The sequence below is a fragment of the Aspergillus sclerotioniger genome (genome assembly GCF_003184525.1).
Source record: "Aspergillus sclerotioniger CBS 115572 chromosome Unknown BO94scaffold_19, whole genome shotgun sequence".
Taxonomy (NCBI): domain Eukaryota; kingdom Fungi; phylum Ascomycota; class Eurotiomycetes; order Eurotiales; family Aspergillaceae; genus Aspergillus; species Aspergillus sclerotioniger.
This window is the reverse complement of record NW_020291009.1, coordinates 88,318-108,124: the sequence shown is the minus strand read 5'-3', so window position 1 is coordinate 108,124 and position 19,807 is coordinate 88,318. Positions and strand designations below refer to the sequence as shown.

The following is a 19,807-nucleotide window of genomic DNA, read 5'->3' as shown; positions in this document are numbered from 1 at the left end:
ACTAGTGGATAAAAGGGCTCACCCAAGACGTCACGGGTTACGCTTACCGACAGGATCCTGATCCTGATCCTGATCCTGATCCTCGTTCTTGAACCCCACATTGTTATTGTTTGTCCCTTTTGGGACCATCCCGACGCGGACGCTAGCTTGAATGTTCTTATCCCGACATGTCCGAGTCTCGGGGTGAGTGACTTGTAGAGTCTCAGCACATTGGATGGCTATCGAGAGCCGTCGTGCACACTCGAGTCGTCACAATCTTAACCAATCGCTATGTAGCTACAGAATCTACAACACGCCACCCAATTGCTCAATGCCGAAGATATTTCCCCGCCACGTCTAGATTGAAATCGACGACCAATACTCTGCACCGTCGTAGTTGGAAAAGATATCAACGTCGAATCCCCCGTCTATGTCAACGTAGGACTCGCTCGCCGTGTTCGACTGCGAAGTGAGGAGGCTTTGTACTCGTGCTGGCCTCTGGAACACCGCGAAGACGGTAGTACTCCTCCCAGTCGTGGCTGTGGATGCTGATTCCTCGTTGGAACGATGGAATGAGGGCGTCAACGATAGGGTCCGGCGTTTGGAAGGAGTAGCTGATATTAGGATAGGAATCGGATTGCTCTCGAGGACAATGGCTGGCTCTTTCTGGTGCTTTCTGTTATATTGTGTGGGGGACAGTCGGTATTTGTTCTTGAAGGATTTATTCGGTGGCTAATATGATATTAACCTCTCGTACCTTGGAATCTCATCTGAGTGACGGGTATTATTCTAAAGGGTGTTGCTAAGAGCCGTGGGCTCTTAGAAATTATGACCCGTATGATACTGTTAAGCGACAATCCTGTTGCATAAGTGAGATACAACGAAAGGGGTACATCTCTTTCGACAGGGAAGTAACGATGCAAGTGTAGTATCAGAGGTTTCTCTATCATAACTGCTCCTCCGTGTCTCAGTATCTTAATCTAACTAGTTCACACCCCATTTCTTATACATCATATCAAAGATCTGGAGATCCTGCTTAGCGTCCTCGACCGTCGTCTTGATGGCCTTCCCATTAGCGAATGCCTCGTACATGTCCTGGAGCTCGGTCGTGTAGGCGTCCTCATACGACGACAACATAGTCCGTCGTTGAATCTCGCCCTGCTCATTAAGCTCATCCACCTCGACATAGATAGGCAAGCCCTTGACGTACGGGCTATCATACTATATGCATTCAATATGCGTAAGCCCGGCTCTCTACCCACAAACAAAGCAGACAGGAATGTAGGCAGGTTTACCTTGATAGTCACCCTCTTCTGGGCCCCATATACCGCAATATGAGCATCAAAGAGAGGAACCTGATCAATACCACTCTCATAAGTAGCCGCGTAAGTCGAACCATCCTCATTCCGGAACGTCATAATAGCGCTATAAAAGGGATCATGAACCGACACGCCGACGACCTCTTCCGGGAATCCGAGGGTTTCACGCATAAGGGAGATATCGTGGGAGCCCAGACTTCCCAGAAAGCGACAGTAGTTTTTCTTCTCGTCAGTGATGTCCTGGTCCGGGAACACCTCGGCGAAGAGTGTGTCCAGACAGCGATTGCGCTCCTCGGTTGCATGGGGAGGGTAGTCGGAGTGTTTGACCTGGAAGGTGCCGCTCTGGTTGACGAACTGGGCGTTGGGGCCGCTGAAGTCGCGGATCCGGGCATACAGGATCTTGGGGATGGTGGCGATTTCGCGCTTGAAGGCTTGTAGGTAACTTGGGGCATAGCGGCGCATGTAACCTACGAAGACGCGAGCGTTGCCGGGGGCGGCCTTCTCGGCGGCGATGATGGATTCCACGGAAGGGAGAGATAGAGAGACGGGCTTTTCGATGAAGACGTTTTTGCCGGCCTTGAGGCTGGCGATGGCGAGTGGGGCGTGGCTGTCGTCGGAGGTGAGGATGAAGATGACTTGTACGTTGGGGTTGTCGATTACTTCTTGGGGGGTGGCGGTTTTGTGGGGAATGAAGAACTTGGCGGCGCAGTGGTCGACGGTCTTGGGGGATAGGTCGCAGATTGACTCGATTTTGAAGAGATGCGAGAGGAGTAGCAGGCATGGACCGTGGCAGACTTGGAAGACTTCCTGGGGGGTTGTTAGTCTTGGAGAAGTGGGCTTGAAGGAAGTTATGGAAGTGAAGTGCCTACCCCGGCTCCGATAATGCCTACGGATAATCTTTGCGGTGAAGACATTGTGGTTCTTGTTAAGATTTGCTTGTTCTCAATATTGTCTAGAGACACGATGAGTTCTTGAAGCTAAACAATGGAATTGTCACTCGAGGTGGTCGGAAGCTAGCTAGCTTGAGTGGGGCCCGATCACCCATTGCGGGGTATTCGCGGGCTTCCACCTGCACGATGCTGATGGCCATGCGAGACTGGGGTGGAAAAGGTCTGTGGTCAGTATTCCCATCCATTGAACCGTCATTTGATTGCGGCCATGCCGTTCACTGGTGATTTAACCCATCTGCCTTTCTCAGTTCTACCACGAGCAGTGAAGACACGGCTACTTTCGCAGCCATCCAGGACGAGGTAGGTGTGACGGCGTTGGTGCAGGGAGGAAATCGGAGCATGTTCCTACTTTGGAGCATGCTGATCTAGTGTAAGCCAATACAATGTATTACCAAAGCTCCATTATACATACATATGATGCGAATTCCCCATCTCCTAATCCAAACAAGATAACTATATCATACACAGAAAAATTCTTAACTACACCATATCTACATAACAAATCAAATGACCACACCACCTACCAACTACTAACCCAACCCAACCCAACCCCCACACCCATGCAATACAGCTATCGCCTTCCCTCAACAGAACCCATCAAAAACAGAGACAAGGAACAAACATGACGAATACAAAGCTATTCAACCAGCAGTCCGTACGTCACAGAAAAGAAAAAAAGCGCCCTGGAGGCGCACAAGTGAAGCATCCTATTCCATACACACTATATGATGCTTATAGATCCCTTGCTATAAACAACAACTAGAACAACCACAAGATTTGTCACCGAAACAGACAACCGCAAGATATCTCTACCAGATATAGCAAAGGTGATCGGCCGTGCGGTAGATGTACCTTATCATGTTCAATCCCAAGTTCTGATGACACTCATCACGACATAGTGTAGTTTTCTCAGCAGAGATAGAATGAGGCTTGTGTTTTTGTCGTGTATTTCCTGCCTGTTGTTTTGTGTACTTGTCATAGAAGATTCCCCCTCGAGTGCATGCAAGTAGATCGAAATATCGAGGAGTATATGTGCATTTGTAGCATCGTATCCGATCCTATAATATTAACTGCCTGTTTCGATACCAGACTAAACTGTTTCGATCACGACGACAAATGTTGAAACTGATGTCTAGGGCTTCACCACCCATTCTCAGGACCCAAAGACCAAAAATCCAAGAATCCACTGTTTCCATTCTTTTGGATGAAGGCAGGCGAGCACGCAGGCAATAGGAGCAGAGATGGATTGTTGCATGTTGATCTTGATCCTTTTCTTATCATCGTTGAATGTGGTGACTGACGTGGAAGATCTGGGCCACATTTCGCTTTTGGCCTTCTTGGCTCTTTTAGATACCATAAGGGGTATATTTTCGTTGATGTGTGCGTCACGCCATGAATGGAAGTATGAAGGTTTCGGAACATGGTTTTCCAACACCTCAATGCCGGAAATTGAAACATCGACACAGACATTAAATCCACATATCCATCCGGGCAAAAGTAACATAATACCGGAATATGTCTTCATCAATGGGTACCAAAGTTGCGAAACCTCAATACCAAATATGACCTTGTTAGCAAAAATAAATTGCTTTTGATCTGCTGCTATAGTGTCTGGTCCATGATAGGAACTTCTTCCGCCGAGCATCACAAACCCAAAAAGCAGTGGAAATAAGAGACACCACATGACATTTCTGTGGTCGAGCCGTATCGATTAGTTATAAAGGATGGGCATAGTTGCTGTAGATAATCTCTTGGGAGATTATATCCATCTTCTGGAAGCTGTTGAGCTCAGTGATATGTTGTCTTATATTGCAATAGAGCCGCTGGTCTTAATCCAAGAAACAAAACCGCGTGGAGTGTCGAAGGTTAGCACCAAGATAGGAATCTTATTCTTGAGACACTCCCGTCTAGTATTGATTGTTTGTATGCATTGGCACCTTGGCTATTCGCGAGGCTTGGTTTCAGTGCTGGAGAAATATCTTTAAGCTCGGTTGTCGATCTTCGATCGCGTCTCTTGGTTTAATTGGATGCTTGAGACTTGAGGCGAGTAGGGTTTGAGTGGGCTGTCTGAGGTGGTGTGTAGATGCTTTAAGTAAGCTGGTCGGAGATAAATCACTCAAGTGCTGGATTATTTGAGGAGTATTTCTTGGCGGTAGGTATTTGGTCCTCTTGTAGAGGATTAAATGTGGAATATAATTTCTGAGATTCCTTATAGTCCGTCCTACCATGTCTTGGTTTATCTAATCGGTTGATAAGCCGGTTTAGGTTTGTATAATGGCAAGGAATTCGAGATGATGATGTTGAGATTGGTAAGAAATGTGGTACAATTAGGCGGGGAAGTGGAAGCTACTTGGTCTATTAATACTAGGGAGCCAGACAAGTCACTGCTATGAAGTGGCTAGTCACTCAGGCGAGGCGAATATGGGCCGTGAATCCTACTCATAAAACTCGGGCGGCATGAATTAGGGCTTATTCAATCAAGCCAGCCTGGGAATACTATCGACCTCGGTTGCAGTTGCTTAGCTTATGCCATTCATTGGGGTCATTCGCTCCTAGAATACTCCGTAGTCGCCCAACAAGGTCGCTCGGTTCGCTTGTGGTTCATTTGGAGGCATGTAGCAGGCTGCTAGAATCCATCAAGGAGGTCGCCGGTAGGCTTCGTTTCGAACACGTCATCCCTTTCAAACCGATCAAGATAGGCAATTCGTTTGTCCAGTCATAGAATCATCATCACAAGGTACAGTATCCATATACCTTGTTCTAATGTCGGTGACCACTCTCTAGAAAGCTTGAAGCGGGGACCATGGCCTCGTAAACGGTTCATGAGTTCATCCCATACCTGATAATCTTGTTTCTGTACTCCGTACGGTGTGTTCCTTCCCCCACACCACACATGGAACTGATCTGTTGAGGAATCAGGTTGCCGCGCCCTGAACAGCATTTCCTCTCCTTGCATGGTTGGTGCATACCAGAGGAATGTATCGTAGAGCTTAATACGGTAGTATCTGTCTGGTATGTGGTACACGGTCTCACATGACTCCCAGGACGAAAGGCATATTGGCCATTTTTGCAGAGGCAAAAGAATTTCTCTCAAGTGACACTGTGACACTATCAACGCAAAGGCCCTGATGAATCGGATGTCTCCCGGCCATTATCCGGGTACCAACCCCCTCGTCTTCCGGGGTTGTAGATTTGTGCGACTAGGCCCGATCCAGTGCGAGAATAGCATTTTCAATCAAGCTTGGGATCGGTAGGGCCCCGATTAGTGTTCTTCGGTTGTGGAATGCCATCCTCAGAGCTGCGCGGGTGTCACGCTCAGGAAAACAAGGTGATGTCAGTGCAGTATCACCGAGTAACAAGTGGTCGCTTCACTGGAATCCTCACCTTCCGGCTCCTTTCCTGCCGTATATCCCGGTGAGGCGACTGACTCCCTGCCTTTGCCCATTTATAGGCCAATTCATGCCCAGCTGGTCATACCAGATCGCACACGCAGTTCTCCCTAGAGGCATCGCCTGAGCCAGTATGGAAGCCGACCTCGAGAAAAGACAAAGAACCCCTTCGTTGCGGAGTGTGACACAGGAACAGCGAGAATCTCTAGGAATCTCGCCTTCAACGCGTCGATCAAGATATGAACGATGGACGAAGAACATCAAGGGCTTAGAGACCCGGGGGATCGAGCCCGTGCCTATTGAAGAACGTTTGAAGAACACAGAGTCAACTTCTTTCCGAATGCTGCTTACGTGGTTTAGCATGGGTATGGCAATCAACAACATCGTGACTGGATCCTTAGGAACGTTGGTCATGAAGCTGAGTTTCACCGATGCTGCGCTGTGTGCGTTATTCGGAACACTTCTGGGAGGTCTGGGAGTTGGGTATATGAGTACCTGGGGTCCCATAAGCGGGAACCGCACACTTGTATGCCCACCCTTTTGCTATTCTGTGTCTCTTATTGTCTGATCCCCGCGTCTGCACATCCTTTATTAGCGCACTTGTGGCAATGACTTACCGCTCATGTCTTCATAGATCGTGGCCCGGTATTTCATGGGATATTATCCCAGTAAAATCTGCTGTATATTGAATGTGTTAACCAACTTGGGCACTGGCATGATGAGTGCCACAGTAGGAGGTCAGTTGCTTTCCAAGCTATCAGGAGGAGCAGTATCTGTCATCGTTGGCATAGTCATCGTCGCGTTGGTGACTTGGGTGATGGCTACATTTGGCATGAAGATCTTCCAGTTCTATGAAAGGTATGATTCGTCGTCTTCATATTCAGAGCCGTATACTGACCATTTAGATATGCCTGGTTTCCGCAGCTGTTGATCTTTTGCGTGCTTACTGGCTCGGCTGGGCCGCAGTTTGATTTCCATAGTCCTTCGACTGTTCCTTCAAATCAGCTCAATGCGAAGCGTCTGACATTCTTCTCACTTTGCCTATCCATTCCCTTGTCGTGGATCCCAGTAGGTGCAGATTACCATGTTTACTACTCTCCCGAGATCAGGCGTTGGAAGGTATGGACTGTGACCACGCTTGGATTAAGCGTTTCAATAGCCATCACGCTTCTTCTTGGTGTTGGACTCGGCAGCGGGGTCGCAATTACCCCAAAATGGGCTTCTCTCTATGACGGTACGCCAGGGAGTCTATTAATGGCCGGCTATGATCGGCTCGGCCCTCTGGGAAAGCTATGTGCCTTCATCAACGTTTTGACCATTGTGTCCAACAACGCACCGAGCTCGTACTCGACAGGATTGAACTTTCAGATGCTCGGAAATGTATGGCTTCGGGTTCCACGTCCTGTATTCACAAGTATCAGCACTCTCATCTACACAGCATGTGCCATTGGGGGCCGGAACTCTCTGTATGAGATCTCCAAGAATTTCATACCGCTCATTGGATACTGGGTCATCATCTGGTTCACCATCGTGGTGGAACAAGATGTCCTCTTCAATCGAGGGCGACCTTACGACTGGTCGTTGTGGAACAATTGGTTGAAACTCCCGGTGGGAGTTGCAGCTAGCATAGCCTTTCTGGTCGGTTGGGTAGGAGCCATCGTTGGCATGGTACGCAGCCCCGCCAACATATGCTTGTTACACGACAGTTGCTGACCATTGTATCTTGCCATTTGATAGGATCAAGCCTATTATACAGGTCCAGTTGCCAGGGCGATTCCGGGAGGGTGTGATTTGGGAATTTGGCTGGGGTTGAGCTTCACAGCCTTCGCCTTTCCGCCATTCAGATTGCTGGAATTGAAATTAATTGGCCGTTGAGCGGTACTTTTGTCAACTGGGACAGTATCATCCTAGGTGGCATGGATGACGGGTTTCCCGGCGGGTTAGTTCTCCTGAATGACTATGAGCTTATGTCATGAATCGGTTGATGTGTCGTTTATTGAGCCGTCTTGCTGTCCGCTTGCTTTGCGTGAATAGAAGTCTTGGGTAGAGAGCTACCATTTCTCATTGTTATCTCCTCATGACTCGGCTGCTTGCTATGTCAGTTGAATGAATAAAAGCTCTCATGAGTTGAACGGACCCAACAGATGCTGAGTGGCCGAGTAAAGCCTTGCAGAAATGCCTCCTTCGGTATACCCATTCTCATCTATCTTTTTTTGGGTCTTGACTCTTAAGAGACGATCAGGGCCATGTTCAGCGTGATGAATGAAGGGTAACATGTGGGCTCTGAGTAAGATGGGCGACCATGTAGCACAAGATAACTGACCGGCTCAAGTCAAAATTATCGAGGACTGAGCAGGTCAACGAGAAGTGGACCATGGTACGTGTAAGGAGTAGTGAGGGGGAAAGCTAAGGTGGGAGTATCCAAAGGAAATACGGGCTGGTCCCCGTGACCGACCCTTGAACCGATACTAGATACAGAGCCCAAACTATACAAAGTTACAAAGCCCCCGACTGTTCTCCGAGCAATCCTCGAGTGAATCGGCTACCTACTTCGGTTTTCGAAATCGAGGTTCACTTTTGACAGGATCTACGGATGGGTCAGAGTTGCTTTTTCTTGTTGAAGCCCCATTTATTACTAATGCGGCAGATTTAACTGAGGGGTTGAATGTACCAGCCACCCCTTGCCATGTGATGCAGCTGTACTGCAACAACCACCTTTTTCACCATCGCCAAGTCTAGACGTCACACAACTGCTCAGCCTCTACCAGACAGAGGGATTGAGTAGGCAATAATAAGCGACCTATGGAGAACCGCACCCTAAACACGGCGGGAGGGTATACCCCAGAAAAGGTTCCTCAAGCTCTCTGGGGATCACAGCGAATTGTCACCTACATTTGCCTGTTGCTCCCAGCATACTTGATTCTCGTATCCCTGCTTCGATTTCGTCATGCACGGTGGCTGCGCCAGAAATACCACTATCCCACTCGGGAGTCCTTTTCTCGTATGACCGACGATGACGCTTGCGAAATACAGAAAACCCTGGTTCAGCTGGAATTTCCCTTTTTCTACCTCAAGTCGCTCCAATTTGCTCTCTTCAGGGTATGAACGCCAACTTCCTCGTAGACGTTTACTTGCTAATTGACCATCGGCCAGACTTATGGAATTCCGAGCATCTCGGGAGCGCTCACAAACACGACCCAGTTCACTAAGCCCGAGACAGCCCTGAAACGCTACGCCGATACCGTCGCCTTGGTCCAGGAGTTTATAGGTCACGCACCGACCTCCAGTCGTGCTTGCACTTCTATTGCACGCACCCGCTGGATCCATAGCAGCTATCGCGCTTCCGGCAAAATTCTAGAAGATGACATGCTATACACACTTGGCCTCTTCGCCACTCAGCCCGTCGAATTCGTCGAGAAGTATGAATGGCGGAACCTAAGTGACCTTGAGAAGTGTGCCATTGGTACCTTTTGGAAAAGTCTAGGCGATAGCTTACAAATTAGCTATGATGCTCTCCCGTCAGGCAAGACGGGATTTCGTGATGGCCTCCAATGGTTGGAGGAAATCATGGTCTGGAGCAACAATTACGAGGCTCGTTGCATGGCTCCCCATGTTAAGAACCGCGAAATTGCCGACCAGACGATTGCAATGTTGCTGTATATGGTTCCGAAGCCGCTGCAACAATTTGGATTGACCTTCGTTACGTTCATGATGGATGATCGTCTGCGGAGGGCCATGCTGTAAGTGACAACGAGCGAATGCCGAGATGCACAATCCGTGTAACTGCTTCAAGAAATTGACTAGCCGCTCATTGATATTCTAGGTTTGAGGCTCCTCCGGCGTTGAATGCCAAGTTATTTTCGTTCTTGTTATCCGCTCGTCGGTTCGCCATGCGGTACCTTGCGCTTCCCCGCCCATACTTTCTGCGGTATAACAGTTATACCGATGAACTGGATGAGAACGATCGCATCTTCATGGTCAACTGGGATGCTGCACCCTACTATGTGAAGCCAACTTTCCGGAACCGCTGGGGTCCAGTTGCTTGGCTAACTTGGGCGCTTGGCCGACCTTTGCCGGGAGACGAAGGTAGCAAGTATTATCCGCAAGGATATTATACCCCTAATGTCGGTCCCACGTATTTCGAGGGTAAGGGCCGTCGGGGTATGGATGAGATCATGAAAGAATTGGAGACCACACGACGGGGCCAATGCCCTTTTCTTTAGGCGCTGCGCACGAGTTGAGATCGGGTACCATGTGATGAGCACATATATGGCAGAAGACCCGAGACGCCTTTGCATAAGATGCGCTGAGATGTGTCCTACTTTTTGAGTAGCTCAATGGGCGTGGTATGCTGCAGACAAGAATTCAGTGGGATAAAGTTGTCGAACGCTGCAGCATATCAGGCCTTCTCACAGATCTCAGCAGCCTCCCTCGTCAGCCACTTCCAAAAGGACCAGATTGTTATATACTGGCGCCATTATGATGGCTGCCTGGCGCAGTTTGTCTTGAAGTGACAGCATATCTGTTTCCCATCCTAATTGGGAATCCACCCACAATTGAACAGTGAATATTGAAGAAAGTGAAAGTCTATGCACTCACTGCTAAAACTTCCGTGCTATGCTTCATATGTAGGGAATCCCTCATACAAACCATAAGAAATACTGCATAGACAGGGGAGCTATAGCCTTGCTCCACCCAATAAGCGCGTTGGACCCGCCCATCGAAGCATTATCTCGTGAAGTAACGCTGTGAGGATCGTCAGCTGGTCACTAAGCGCGCCCATGACGTGAATGGCCGTCGCGCTTACATAAACCGACCTCTCCCCGCAAATCCGGCTGAGCTGAAATTAATTTCGTCCGGCCAAATCTCCCCCTTCTTGGTAAATAGTCTATTTCAAATTCAATTGCTGTCGTTCTCTTGAAATACACTGTTTACAATGGCGTCGCCTACACCTAACGACGGCGCCTCCAACCCTCCCCAGCTCGGCAGCTTTCCTCAGGATCCTGCGGAGTTCGACAGCGATCCGCGAATCTCCTTCTCCAAGTTGGACAACAAGTTCATCCTAGAAACAGAGGATGGACAGGAGTACGTTTACGATACGGTGCTAAAGCGATGGATTCCGACGGTGTGTGCGCGCTCTTTCTCCAGCTGGGTGATTCCTACTGTTTCCAGCTGTTGAAGTCCTGCATTTCCTGCTATCTCCCCCCTCGTTTCCCGTTTCTCTTTTACGACCATGCAACATTGTATCTATGAACCTTCTTCTGTTGCAAGTAGACAGGAATGTCTATTATTGCAGGGATATTGATTGGTTCGTGACACTGATTGCTTGGTTGGCGCCGCTTGCGCGCCCGGGGTGCCTCCAGGTCGATGAAGACTTGCTACAACAACAGCAAGAAGCATACAGAGTCCAGGGCGTGGATGAGGACGAAATGATCACTGCAGCTCAACTGAAGAAGAAGCGCAAGCAAGGGACTGCGGACGAGGTTAGTTGATCAGCTCTTATGTCTTTTCTCCCTTACGATCATTACGAAGCGCCAAAAACTAAGGCAATGGTAATCGCACAGGGCAACGGACAAAAGCCCAAGAAACAGCGCGTCAACACGGCGATCTTCGTCACATCGATTCCTCTGGATGCCGAGTTCGATGAAATCCGAGACGTCTTTTCTAAATGCGGTGTTATCGCCGAGGAAATTGACAGCGGCCGACCACGCATCAAGATGTACACCGATGACAATGGCAAATTCAAGGGTGAAGCTCTCGTCGTGTATTTCCGACCGGAATCCGTCAATCTCGCGATACAGATGCTGGATGATTCGGACTTTAGGCTAGGAGTAACAGGACCGCAGGGACCCATGCGAGTCCAGCATGCAGACTTCTCGTTCAAGAGCCAACAGGAGGCACCGACGAAAACTAGCATGAGGGACAAGAAGAAGATCATGCGACGGACTCAGAAGCTGAACAGGTATGGAGGAAATTTGCTCATGACGGGAGTGTTGGGGCTTTGCTAATGACAATTGGTAGCAAACTCGCTGACTGGGACGATGATGATCCGTCGGCCATGGCGGAGACGACTTCCCGTTTCGATAAGGTTGTCATCTTGAAGCATATGTTCACGCTGAAGGAATTGGAGGTACGGGATACTTTCTGAACTACGGCTAGCTGTTAGGGAAGTTGACATCTCATGCAGGAGGATCCGGCGGCTATTCTCGATATCAAGGAAGATATTCGCGACGAGTGCTCGAAGCTTGGCGAGGTGACCAACGTGGTCCTATATGACAAGGAGCCCGAGGGGGTGGTGAGCGTTCGCTTTTCTGACCCCGAGCCAGCCAGGCAGTGTGTCAAGGTAAGCTTAATCATGGCGTGACGATACGCTGAAGGGATAGTTCAGTGCTAAAACTATTGCGCCCTAGATGATGGATGGGCGGTTCTTTGCGGGCACCCGTGTTGATGCATATATTGCGGATGGCAGCGAGAGGTTTAAGAAGACCAATGAGAAGCGCGCGGCACTGGAAGATCTAGCTGAGCGGGGACTGGATGCTTCGGACGAGGAAGAGGAGCAGCGGTTGGATGAGTTTGGCACGTGGTTGGAAAGCTCTCACACGGTTGAGAATACCGCCAAGTGAGCGAGGGTTAATGGCATGTACCCATTGGCGGATCTCTGGATGGGCATAACAACTGAGGTTGGTTGATCACTTTGGGGATCCCGTGGATGTAGATATGTATGTATGTATTATACGGAGTAAGTAGTGGTCGGGTGTCACATTGGTGATTGGTTCGGAGCTCCTCATCCTGATCCAAACGCCATTGTTTATGTACGGGGAGGTGACGACTTACTATGTGTAGAAGTAATGTCAGGCCACCTCCACTGCAAGTCTGGTTCGCGTGTGGACAAGGAGGTAACCTAACCAACCTATAGTTGGGGACTGGAGGGACCGGCGGGTTGTCAGTGGCCCGTAGGAACCCCCCGTGACGGCGCCAAACCGGATCGGGCGAAGCCCCTATTTACCTGCCCAAAAGCCCGTGTTTGTTGGCTTTGTTGTTGATCCCGACGGCGCCCGCACAACGTTGGCCTTCCCGCTTCACCGCTCTCCTTCTACCCAACTCTCCACTAGGCCAAACTAACTTCCTCCCATTCCTCGTTTTCTCCTCCCTCCTCCCTCCCCCCTTCTCCTCCAGTCGACTGTCTTCCCCGGTCTCCTCCCAACAACTTCGATCCATCCGCCCCCCGGCCTCCTCTCTGTCACCTCCCGTCCCGTCAATACTATCACTATCCCCGCCACAATGCGTGAGATTGTATGTTGTTCCTCGGTCCCCTGGTCCCTCAGGAGACGCGTCGTCGTTGGCTGGCATCTCTCCTGATGGGGACCCCACCGGTTTTCTTGACCAACTCAATTTTGCTAACTGCATTCTTCTTGACTTCATAGGTTCACCTCCAAACCGGCCAGTGTGTAAGTGCGACCATCGACCATGTCTTGGGGTTGTTGTCCAAGTACCATGCTTGGCGTCCAGTGAGCTAAACAATGATGGCGAATAGGGTAACCAAATTGGTGCTGCTTTCTGGTATGTCTCACTGTCCCTGGACTTGGGATGGGATCTATCTCAGGCTTTGTAGCATGAGTCTAGATGCCCATTGTTACTCTTACTTTGGAACTCGTCTAACAAACCAACAGGCAGACCATCTCTGGTGAGCACGGCCTCGACGGCTCCGGTGTGTAAGTACACCCTTTTTACGTCTCAATCGGTCAACATGATGGAAGAACCGGGTTCCTGACGTGGAGGATAGTTACAATGGCACCTCCGATCTCCAGCTGGAGCGCATGAACGTCTACTTCAACGAGGTGGGTCTCACCCAATCCTAGGCTATACCACGTGTACGTGTGGTGTCTCGATTCCTGACCCCTTCACCAGGCTAGCGGCAACAAGTATGTTCCTCGTGCCGTCCTTGTCGACCTTGAGCCCGGTACCATGGATGCCGTCCGTGCCGGTCCTTTCGGACAGCTCTTCCGCCCCGACAACTTCGTCTTCGGCCAGTCCGGTGCTGGTAACAACTGGGCCAAGGGTCACTACACTGAGGGTGCCGAGTTGGTCGACCAGGTTGTCGATGTCGTCCGTCGTGAGGCCGAAGGTTGCGACTGCCTCCAGGGTTTCCAGATCACCCACTCCCTCGGTGGTGGTACCGGTGCCGGTATGGGTACTCTCCTGATCTCCAAGATCCGTGAGGAGTTCCCCGACCGTATGATGGCCACCTTCTCCGTCGTCCCCTCCCCCAAGGTCTCCGACACCGTTGTTGAGCCTTACAACGCCACCCTCTCCGTCCACCAGCTCGTTGAGCACTCCGACGAGACCTTCTGTATCGACAACGAGGTATGTTGGGGAAACAATCTTGTGAGCGATTGCGCTCGAAAACTAACGAATTGAGCACTGTAGGCTCTGTACGACATCTGCATGCGCACCCTCAAGCTGTCCAACCCCTCTTACGGTGACCTGAACCACCTGGTCTCCGCCGTCATGTCCGGTGTGACCACTTGCCTCCGTTTCCCTGGTCAGCTCAACTCCGACCTCCGCAAGCTGGCTGTCAACATGGTTCCCTTCCCTCGTCTCCACTTCTTCATGGTCGGCTTCGCTCCTCTGACCAGCCGTGGCGCCTACTCCTTCCGTGCCGTCTCCGTTCCCGAATTGACCCAGCAGATGTTCGACCCCAAGAACATGATGGCTGCCTCTGACTTCCGCAACGGCCGCTACCTCACCTGCTCCGCCATCTTGTGAGTTTTCTTTATATCGATTTCCAGTACGTGCGTCAGCTAACATGTATCCAGCCGTGGACGCGTCTCTATGAAGGAGGTTGAGGATCAGATGCGCAACATCCAGAGCAAGAACCAGTCCTACTTCGTCGAGTGGATCCCCAACAACATCCAGACCGCCCTGTGCTCCATTCCTCCCCGTGGTCTCAAGATGTCCTCCACCTTCATCGGTAACTCCACCTCCATCCAGGAGCTCTTCAAGCGTGTCGGTGATCAGTTCACTGCTATGTTCCGTCGTAAGGCTTTCTTGCACTGGTACACTGGTGAGGGTATGGACGAGATGGAGTTCACTGAGGCTGAGAGCAACATGAACGACCTTGTCTCCGAGTACCAGCAGTACCAGGATGCCTCGATCTCCGAGGGTGAGGAGGAATAGTAAGTGTCAACCAAGCCCTGTTGACCATGGATGTTTGCTGACCATTTTTGCAGCGCCGAGGAGGAGGTCCTTGAGCAAGAGGAGTAAATGTCTGAAATCGACAGTTACCCGAATTGAGACCAGCTCTGTAATACCCCGATAAGCCTACATTCTCTTCGACCTAGACCTACTGGTCTTGGTCAGTGAATTATTTTGTTTGAGCGCTCTTAATTTCCCTTCCTGTTTTTAATTACTTAGGCTCGTCAAAGCCTGGACCTTTTAAACCAATCGCACATAGTTTTAAAAGCAGTTTACGGGTACAATCACTCCTTGATGCCAATGGCTAGCCTTGTATCATTTTCAAAGTCCGTATGGTTAATTGGCCGAGCCCTGTCGGACAATGTAGAAGCCAGTCGCTGGTATCACGTATAGTGTATCACTATCCGACATTGTTTTGAAGTAGGTATTATGCTATGAAATATTATATATTTGCACATACTACCCCAGATACTTCTCCAATCCCACAATTTTGTCCTGTCCTATTCCATCCCGCAGTAGCCAGTCAGCATTTTCAACTTGAAGTCATATATCCATATATCAATAATATAACATCTTCTCTAAGGCATCGAATCGGAGTTCAATGTGAGAAAAAAAAAAAAAAAAGATTGAATTGGAAGAGTCAATCTACAAATTTCGAATGACAGGCTCAGATATACTTGCTATGGAGAGCGTGGAAACATATCTATTTACATCATTTGATGATGCATCAGATTTGTGTGAGGGCTTTTGTTTTGCTTGTGTATATGCTGGGGTACTTATTTATATCTTGGTTAGTCTATATGTATGAGGGTTATTAATAGCTAGGTAAGGTATTTAATTTTTAGATATGATGATGGGATTAGTACATGGTATGTATGTTTGCAATGAATGTAGTTGGGATGAGACGATGGAAAAAAAGAAAGGTAGGAGGGAATGAATGATCAGTTGTATCGTAGCTTTGATCCCACGTGGAGTGTTTGTTCTTCAGGCAAGTCCAAGCCAAAATAAAGAATGGATATATGTGAAAAGAATATGTAGATAAATAGTAGGGATAGACGAAGGAAATGTATATACATAATAATAGTAAAGGCATCGAAAATTGGTAACAATAAATGAAATAGGTATCAAGAGATCCAAAAGGAATTAAGTAATTGTTTTTCGTGATCACGGTGTGATGGCATAGAATGAGTGGTAGGTAGGAATGAAAGGTCGTCACTCCTAGTTACACCCATTAAGCCTTGGTCTCCACAGACTCTTCGTTGCCGTTGGGGGGAGTCATGGTGCGCTTGGAGGCAACCTCGCCGCTCTCGGGGGCAGTGCCGCCAATGACATCGCGGGTGATTTCGACGTAGTCATACTGTGTCTGGTCAGATTGAATATTCTCATATGAGGCAATGGGGGACTTACGGCAAATTCACCAATCTCGGCATCATCGACACCAAGGATCTCGTCTTCTTCAGGAATGCGCAGGTGCAGACCAGGGATCAGGTTGATGACAAAGAGGATGATGCAGCTGCCGAAGAAGGAGTAGGCCATGCCAGAAATGGAGTCGGCCAGCTGGTACCCAAGCTGAATGTAGTGGTGGTTGATCCAACCTCCAGCAATGGTCGTGGAACCGTCGAGGTGGGCAATGTAATCACTGGAAAGGAGTCAACGTTAGTTGATGTTCTGTTCAGATCCATTGGATTGACCAAATATGGTGTTGACTTACGCAGCAAAAAGTCCAGTCAAGAGGTTGCCCACAAGACCTCCGATGGCGTGCACAGCGAAGATATCCAGGGCGTCGTCGACACGAAGCACGTATTTGAGCTTCGTCGCATAGTTGCAAGCAGCGGCACCGACCACTCCGAAGATGAAGGCAGCCCATGGGGTCACAAAGCCCGAGCCTGGAGTAATGGCAACAAGACCTGCGATCACACCAGAGCAGAAGCCGACAGTAGACCACTTCCTCTCCAGTCTGTAGTCCATGATGCACCAGGTGACTCCACCCACGGACGCGGCCAGGTTCGTGACAACAGCTGCCATCACAGCACGCAGGTTGGCGGCCAAGGCGGATCCTGCATTGAATCCAAACCATCCAACCCAGAGGAAGACAGTACCGATAACCACATGGGTGACGTTGTGAGGGCGGTAGTTGAGCTCATGGGTGCCATGTCCGCGACGCTTTCCGAGCATCAGAGAGTATGCCAACGCGGCGGATCCGGAGGCGATGTGGACGGGGGTACCACCAGCGAAGTCGAGACCTCCCAACAGGTAAACCCAGCCCGACGAATTCCATGTCCAACAGGCAAGCGGATCGTAGATGATGGTGGTCCAGACAAAGCTAAAGACCATGCAAGGCAGCATGCGACCACGCTCGGCTACTGCACCCACTGCAAGGGCAACACTGTCTCCATTATCAGCCAAGCGATCTAGAGATGCTTCTCATCGGGTCCACTCACGTAATGGCGGCGAACATTCCCTGGAAGACAGCGAAGAGGATATCGGGAACCTTGTCACTGCCGACCGATGGAGCCGCCAAAACCCCCTTCATTCCAAAGTTGTTCAGATCACCAATGTACTTTCCAGCTGTGTGAGAGAAGGCCAATGAGTATCCCCAAAAGAACCACTGGAAAGACACCACCCCAACCGACATGATCGAAAGCCATATTAGCGACAATGCAGATTTCCGACGGGCAAGACCTGAGTAGAAGAAGCTGTTGCAGTTAGCTAGATAGCCCGTTAGCATTGGGGGTAACTGTGGTGACCTACCCGACACCAGGAATCATCAGTAACACCAAAGCAGTAGAGGTGATAACCCAAGCAATATCTCCAGACTGGGATCAGTTAGTGGGGCTAGATCCAGGTAGAACAGAACATATATCACAGATCGAGAGTCATACACTGTAGTAGATGTTGAGATCCTCTGTCAGAGAGTTACCACCAGTGCCATTGTCGGTCCCATTGTAGGTGACAGGATATTCCGCCATTGTGAATCCCACAATCGCACGGAGGTTTCTGCCAAAGTACGGCCGGGAACTGAGTGAGGATGACTCGCAGGCCGTACACACCAAGACCAGCAACCTTTTAGGATGCTAAGGGCGCGAGTAGTGGTCGACGTGTAGACCCAGAGTCCTTTAATGGGCTAGAGCAGTGGAAGGTGGCCGCAAGTTGGGGGCTCTAGGCACTGCTGATCGAGCAAAAGGAATTATGGGACGAAGAAAAGAAGGCGATCGAAAAACCAAAAAGCAAAAAGCCACTGCAGGGGGGGAGGGGGGGAGATGCAGGAGGGATAAATAGTACTGGAAATAGTCGGAACCAGGCGATGATACCAGTCAGAATACAAGACGCCATTGTCTCACTTGGCTTCGATCACGGCCGGTTCCACCACCGGACACTAGGCGCAGCCCTGGCCACGGTTAGTCGCAATCAATACGACCGAGAGATATCGACAAGTGGATACGACGGAGTCCTAAACAGTGATTAGTTAGATATCAGCAGCAAGCCATGGCGGCGGATAAGGGCGTGGAGGTGGCCGGAGGAAGCATGGGTGGGCCAGTGCGTCGCCTCCCCTTTGACCTGCATCTTGATTACATACGGAATATCTAGTTACTTACCTATCACCTTACATTAATATACCCCAGGTTATCCGACCAGAACGTGGACGTGCCGTTTTTTTGTTTGTGACACCGACATGGTGGTGGTGGTGCATGGCAGCCTAACAGCCATGCAGCGGTGACAGTCAAGGAGGCTGACACCACCATTGATAGGGACTACTGTCAGCCTGACCAGACATGCATCGATAGGGATAGAGACCCTGAGATTGGAAATTTCAGTGACAGATCGGCGTAAATAATAGATTTGTGCCTGCGCAGGATAAGGGCCCGCGGTGACGGATTCATGCAAGGATAGATTGAAAGTTTATTGGGGAATTTTGGGATGGAACGGAAGGACCTTCAATTCCTCTGGCGGGAGATAGCACCCCACCGTCCAATCACAGAGCCTGAAGGAAGCATTACCTTAGTCGTTGGTTTCCTCGCCGCAGGCACTTTATCAATGCTCAGCCATCAGAGCCGTTCTCTTATCAGCCCACGGCCCTCGGGTTTGGGTTTGGGTTTGGGTTCGTGGCTTCGACCCATCGGGCAAGCATCCGTGATTCTTGAAGTTCCATTGCTAGTCCAGCTACCCCGGTCAGCAATCACCACGAGGTGATCAGGGAATTCCATCGTTCTTTCAGTTTGATGGGGGCGTGTCCACTGTCCACTGTCCTGACTGACTGACTCGTGAAGAATCCCTTCAGCCGGTCTCGCAGTGCCTCCTTATCTAAATCCCGGCCGCCAATCAGCAGTGGGCCAGCCGGCTTATCAGACCTCCTGATTCCCCCAGACACCCCGTGGGTTCTCGTTACCTGATGATTACTGTGCATTGCTAGCCTGTCAGGCTATCATGAAGATTTTGATGAAGCCAAGAACTCCGTCTCATTATCCCAGTCGGGCGGTGCCTGCGTTGTCACACCCGATGGCACGCTGCACTGTACGGGTGATACCAGCTCGGACACGACGGTCCATCCTGGGCACACAGTAGGATAATGGCAGGCGAGAGCTGCACTCGATCCCAGGATTCCAAAGAGACGCAATGAGCCTATGACTCCAAGTAACTCCTGGCTTAAGGTACAAAGATCCATATCCGACCAGATCAAGCGGTCGTGCTCCAACACGGGACGTAGGGCTGGTCACTTGGTTGGATCAACACCTCCGCTGCGTCATAGCCAGTCTCCGTGGAGAACCACCGCAACCATGAACCAACATCCCTTGATCCATAATAATAGGGGCCTGTTGTACATACTATGTAGTAGGTAAGTTGGGACTGTAAGCTGCCGGAGGGACTACGTACCACTCCGGCCTCTACTGTGTACTAGTGGGGAGAGATAAGCTCATCAACCCCCATTGGTCAGGACGTGTCGGAATCCCGACTGGCTCGGACTAGCGGACTTGGC

General features: G+C 50.0%; 8 protein-coding genes across 8 annotated transcripts; 4 read left to right on the top strand and 4 right to left on the bottom strand.

The window, feature by feature from the left end:
* Positions 1–874: 874 nt before the first annotated feature.
* BO94DRAFT_495208 (Gfo/Idh/MocA family oxidoreductase) lies at positions 875–2,341 on the bottom strand. Its single transcript, XM_025609254.1, has 3 exons — positions 2,168–2,341; positions 1,275–2,105; positions 875–1,200 (listed from the first exon to the last, which is right to left on the bottom strand). The coding sequence occupies exons 1-3, from the start codon at positions 2,210–2,212 to the stop codon at positions 964–966; spliced, it is 1,113 nt and encodes a 370-aa protein (XP_025465872.1). The 5' UTR covers positions 2,213–2,341; the 3' UTR covers positions 875–963.
* A 1,031-nt stretch (positions 2,342–3,372) lies between these two features.
* BO94DRAFT_599498 (uncharacterized protein) lies at positions 3,373–3,932 on the bottom strand (the record flags this gene model as incomplete). Its single annotated transcript, XM_025616326.1, has 1 exon — positions 3,373–3,932. One exon carries the CDS (start codon positions 3,930–3,932, stop codon positions 3,402–3,404), a length of 531 nt encoding a protein of 176 aa, XP_025465871.1. The 3' UTR covers positions 3,373–3,401.
* Positions 3,933–5,770: 1,838 nt separating this feature from the next.
* Positions 5,771–7,512, top strand: BO94DRAFT_557767 (putative purine-cytosine permease; the record flags this gene model as incomplete). Its single annotated transcript, XM_025613956.1, has 4 exons — positions 5,771–6,163; positions 6,272–6,495; positions 6,543–7,305; positions 7,375–7,512. The coding sequence occupies 4 exons, from the start codon at positions 5,771–5,773 to the stop codon at positions 7,510–7,512; spliced, it is 1,518 nt and encodes a 505-aa protein (XP_025465870.1).
* Positions 7,513–8,242: 730 nt separating this feature from the next.
* BO94DRAFT_567014 (uncharacterized protein) lies at positions 8,243–10,355 on the top strand. Its single transcript, XM_025614601.1, has 3 exons — positions 8,243–8,736; positions 8,791–9,377; positions 9,461–10,355. Exons 1-3 carry the CDS (start codon positions 8,440–8,442, stop codon positions 9,858–9,860), a joined length of 1,284 nt encoding a protein of 427 aa, XP_025465869.1. The 5' UTR covers positions 8,243–8,439; the 3' UTR covers positions 9,861–10,355.
* A 142-nt stretch (positions 10,356–10,497) lies between these two features.
* On the top strand, positions 10,498–12,561 carry BO94DRAFT_519621 (U2 snRNP complex subunit CUS2). The gene is made up of 6 exons (XM_025610079.1): positions 10,498–10,762; positions 11,001–11,120; positions 11,202–11,599; positions 11,659–11,767; positions 11,825–11,980; positions 12,048–12,561. Exons 1-6 carry the CDS (start codon positions 10,574–10,576, stop codon positions 12,258–12,260), a joined length of 1,185 nt encoding a protein of 394 aa, XP_025465868.1. The 5' UTR covers positions 10,498–10,573; the 3' UTR covers positions 12,261–12,561.
* A 331-nt stretch (positions 12,562–12,892) lies between these two features.
* On the top strand, positions 12,893–15,199 carry BO94DRAFT_536556 (tubulin beta chain). Its single transcript, XM_025612040.1, has 9 exons — positions 12,893–12,930; positions 13,062–13,085; positions 13,172–13,197; positions 13,308–13,349; positions 13,421–13,475; positions 13,546–14,001; positions 14,065–14,399; positions 14,454–14,813; positions 14,868–15,199. Exons 1-9 carry the CDS (start codon positions 12,919–12,921, stop codon positions 14,899–14,901), a joined length of 1,344 nt encoding a protein of 447 aa, XP_025465867.1. The 5' UTR covers positions 12,893–12,918; the 3' UTR covers positions 14,902–15,199.
* A 453-nt stretch (positions 15,200–15,652) lies between these two features.
* Positions 15,653–18,087, bottom strand: BO94DRAFT_118027 (ammonium permease MEP2). Its single transcript, XM_025605553.1, has 6 exons — positions 17,715–18,087; positions 17,584–17,648; positions 17,274–17,528; positions 16,544–17,218; positions 16,240–16,471; positions 15,653–16,189 (listed from the first exon to the last, which is right to left on the bottom strand). Exons 1-6 carry the CDS (start codon positions 17,799–17,801, stop codon positions 16,064–16,066), a joined length of 1,440 nt encoding a protein of 479 aa, XP_025465866.1. The 5' UTR covers positions 17,802–18,087; the 3' UTR covers positions 15,653–16,063.
* Positions 18,088–19,181: 1,094 nt separating this feature from the next.
* BO94DRAFT_118023 (uncharacterized protein) lies at positions 19,182–19,649 on the bottom strand. Its single transcript, XM_025605552.1, has one exon. It carries the CDS (start codon positions 19,493–19,495, stop codon positions 19,256–19,258), a length of 240 nt encoding a protein of 79 aa, XP_025465865.1. The 5' UTR covers positions 19,496–19,649; the 3' UTR covers positions 19,182–19,255.
* Between the last annotated feature and the right edge of the window lie 158 nt (positions 19,650–19,807).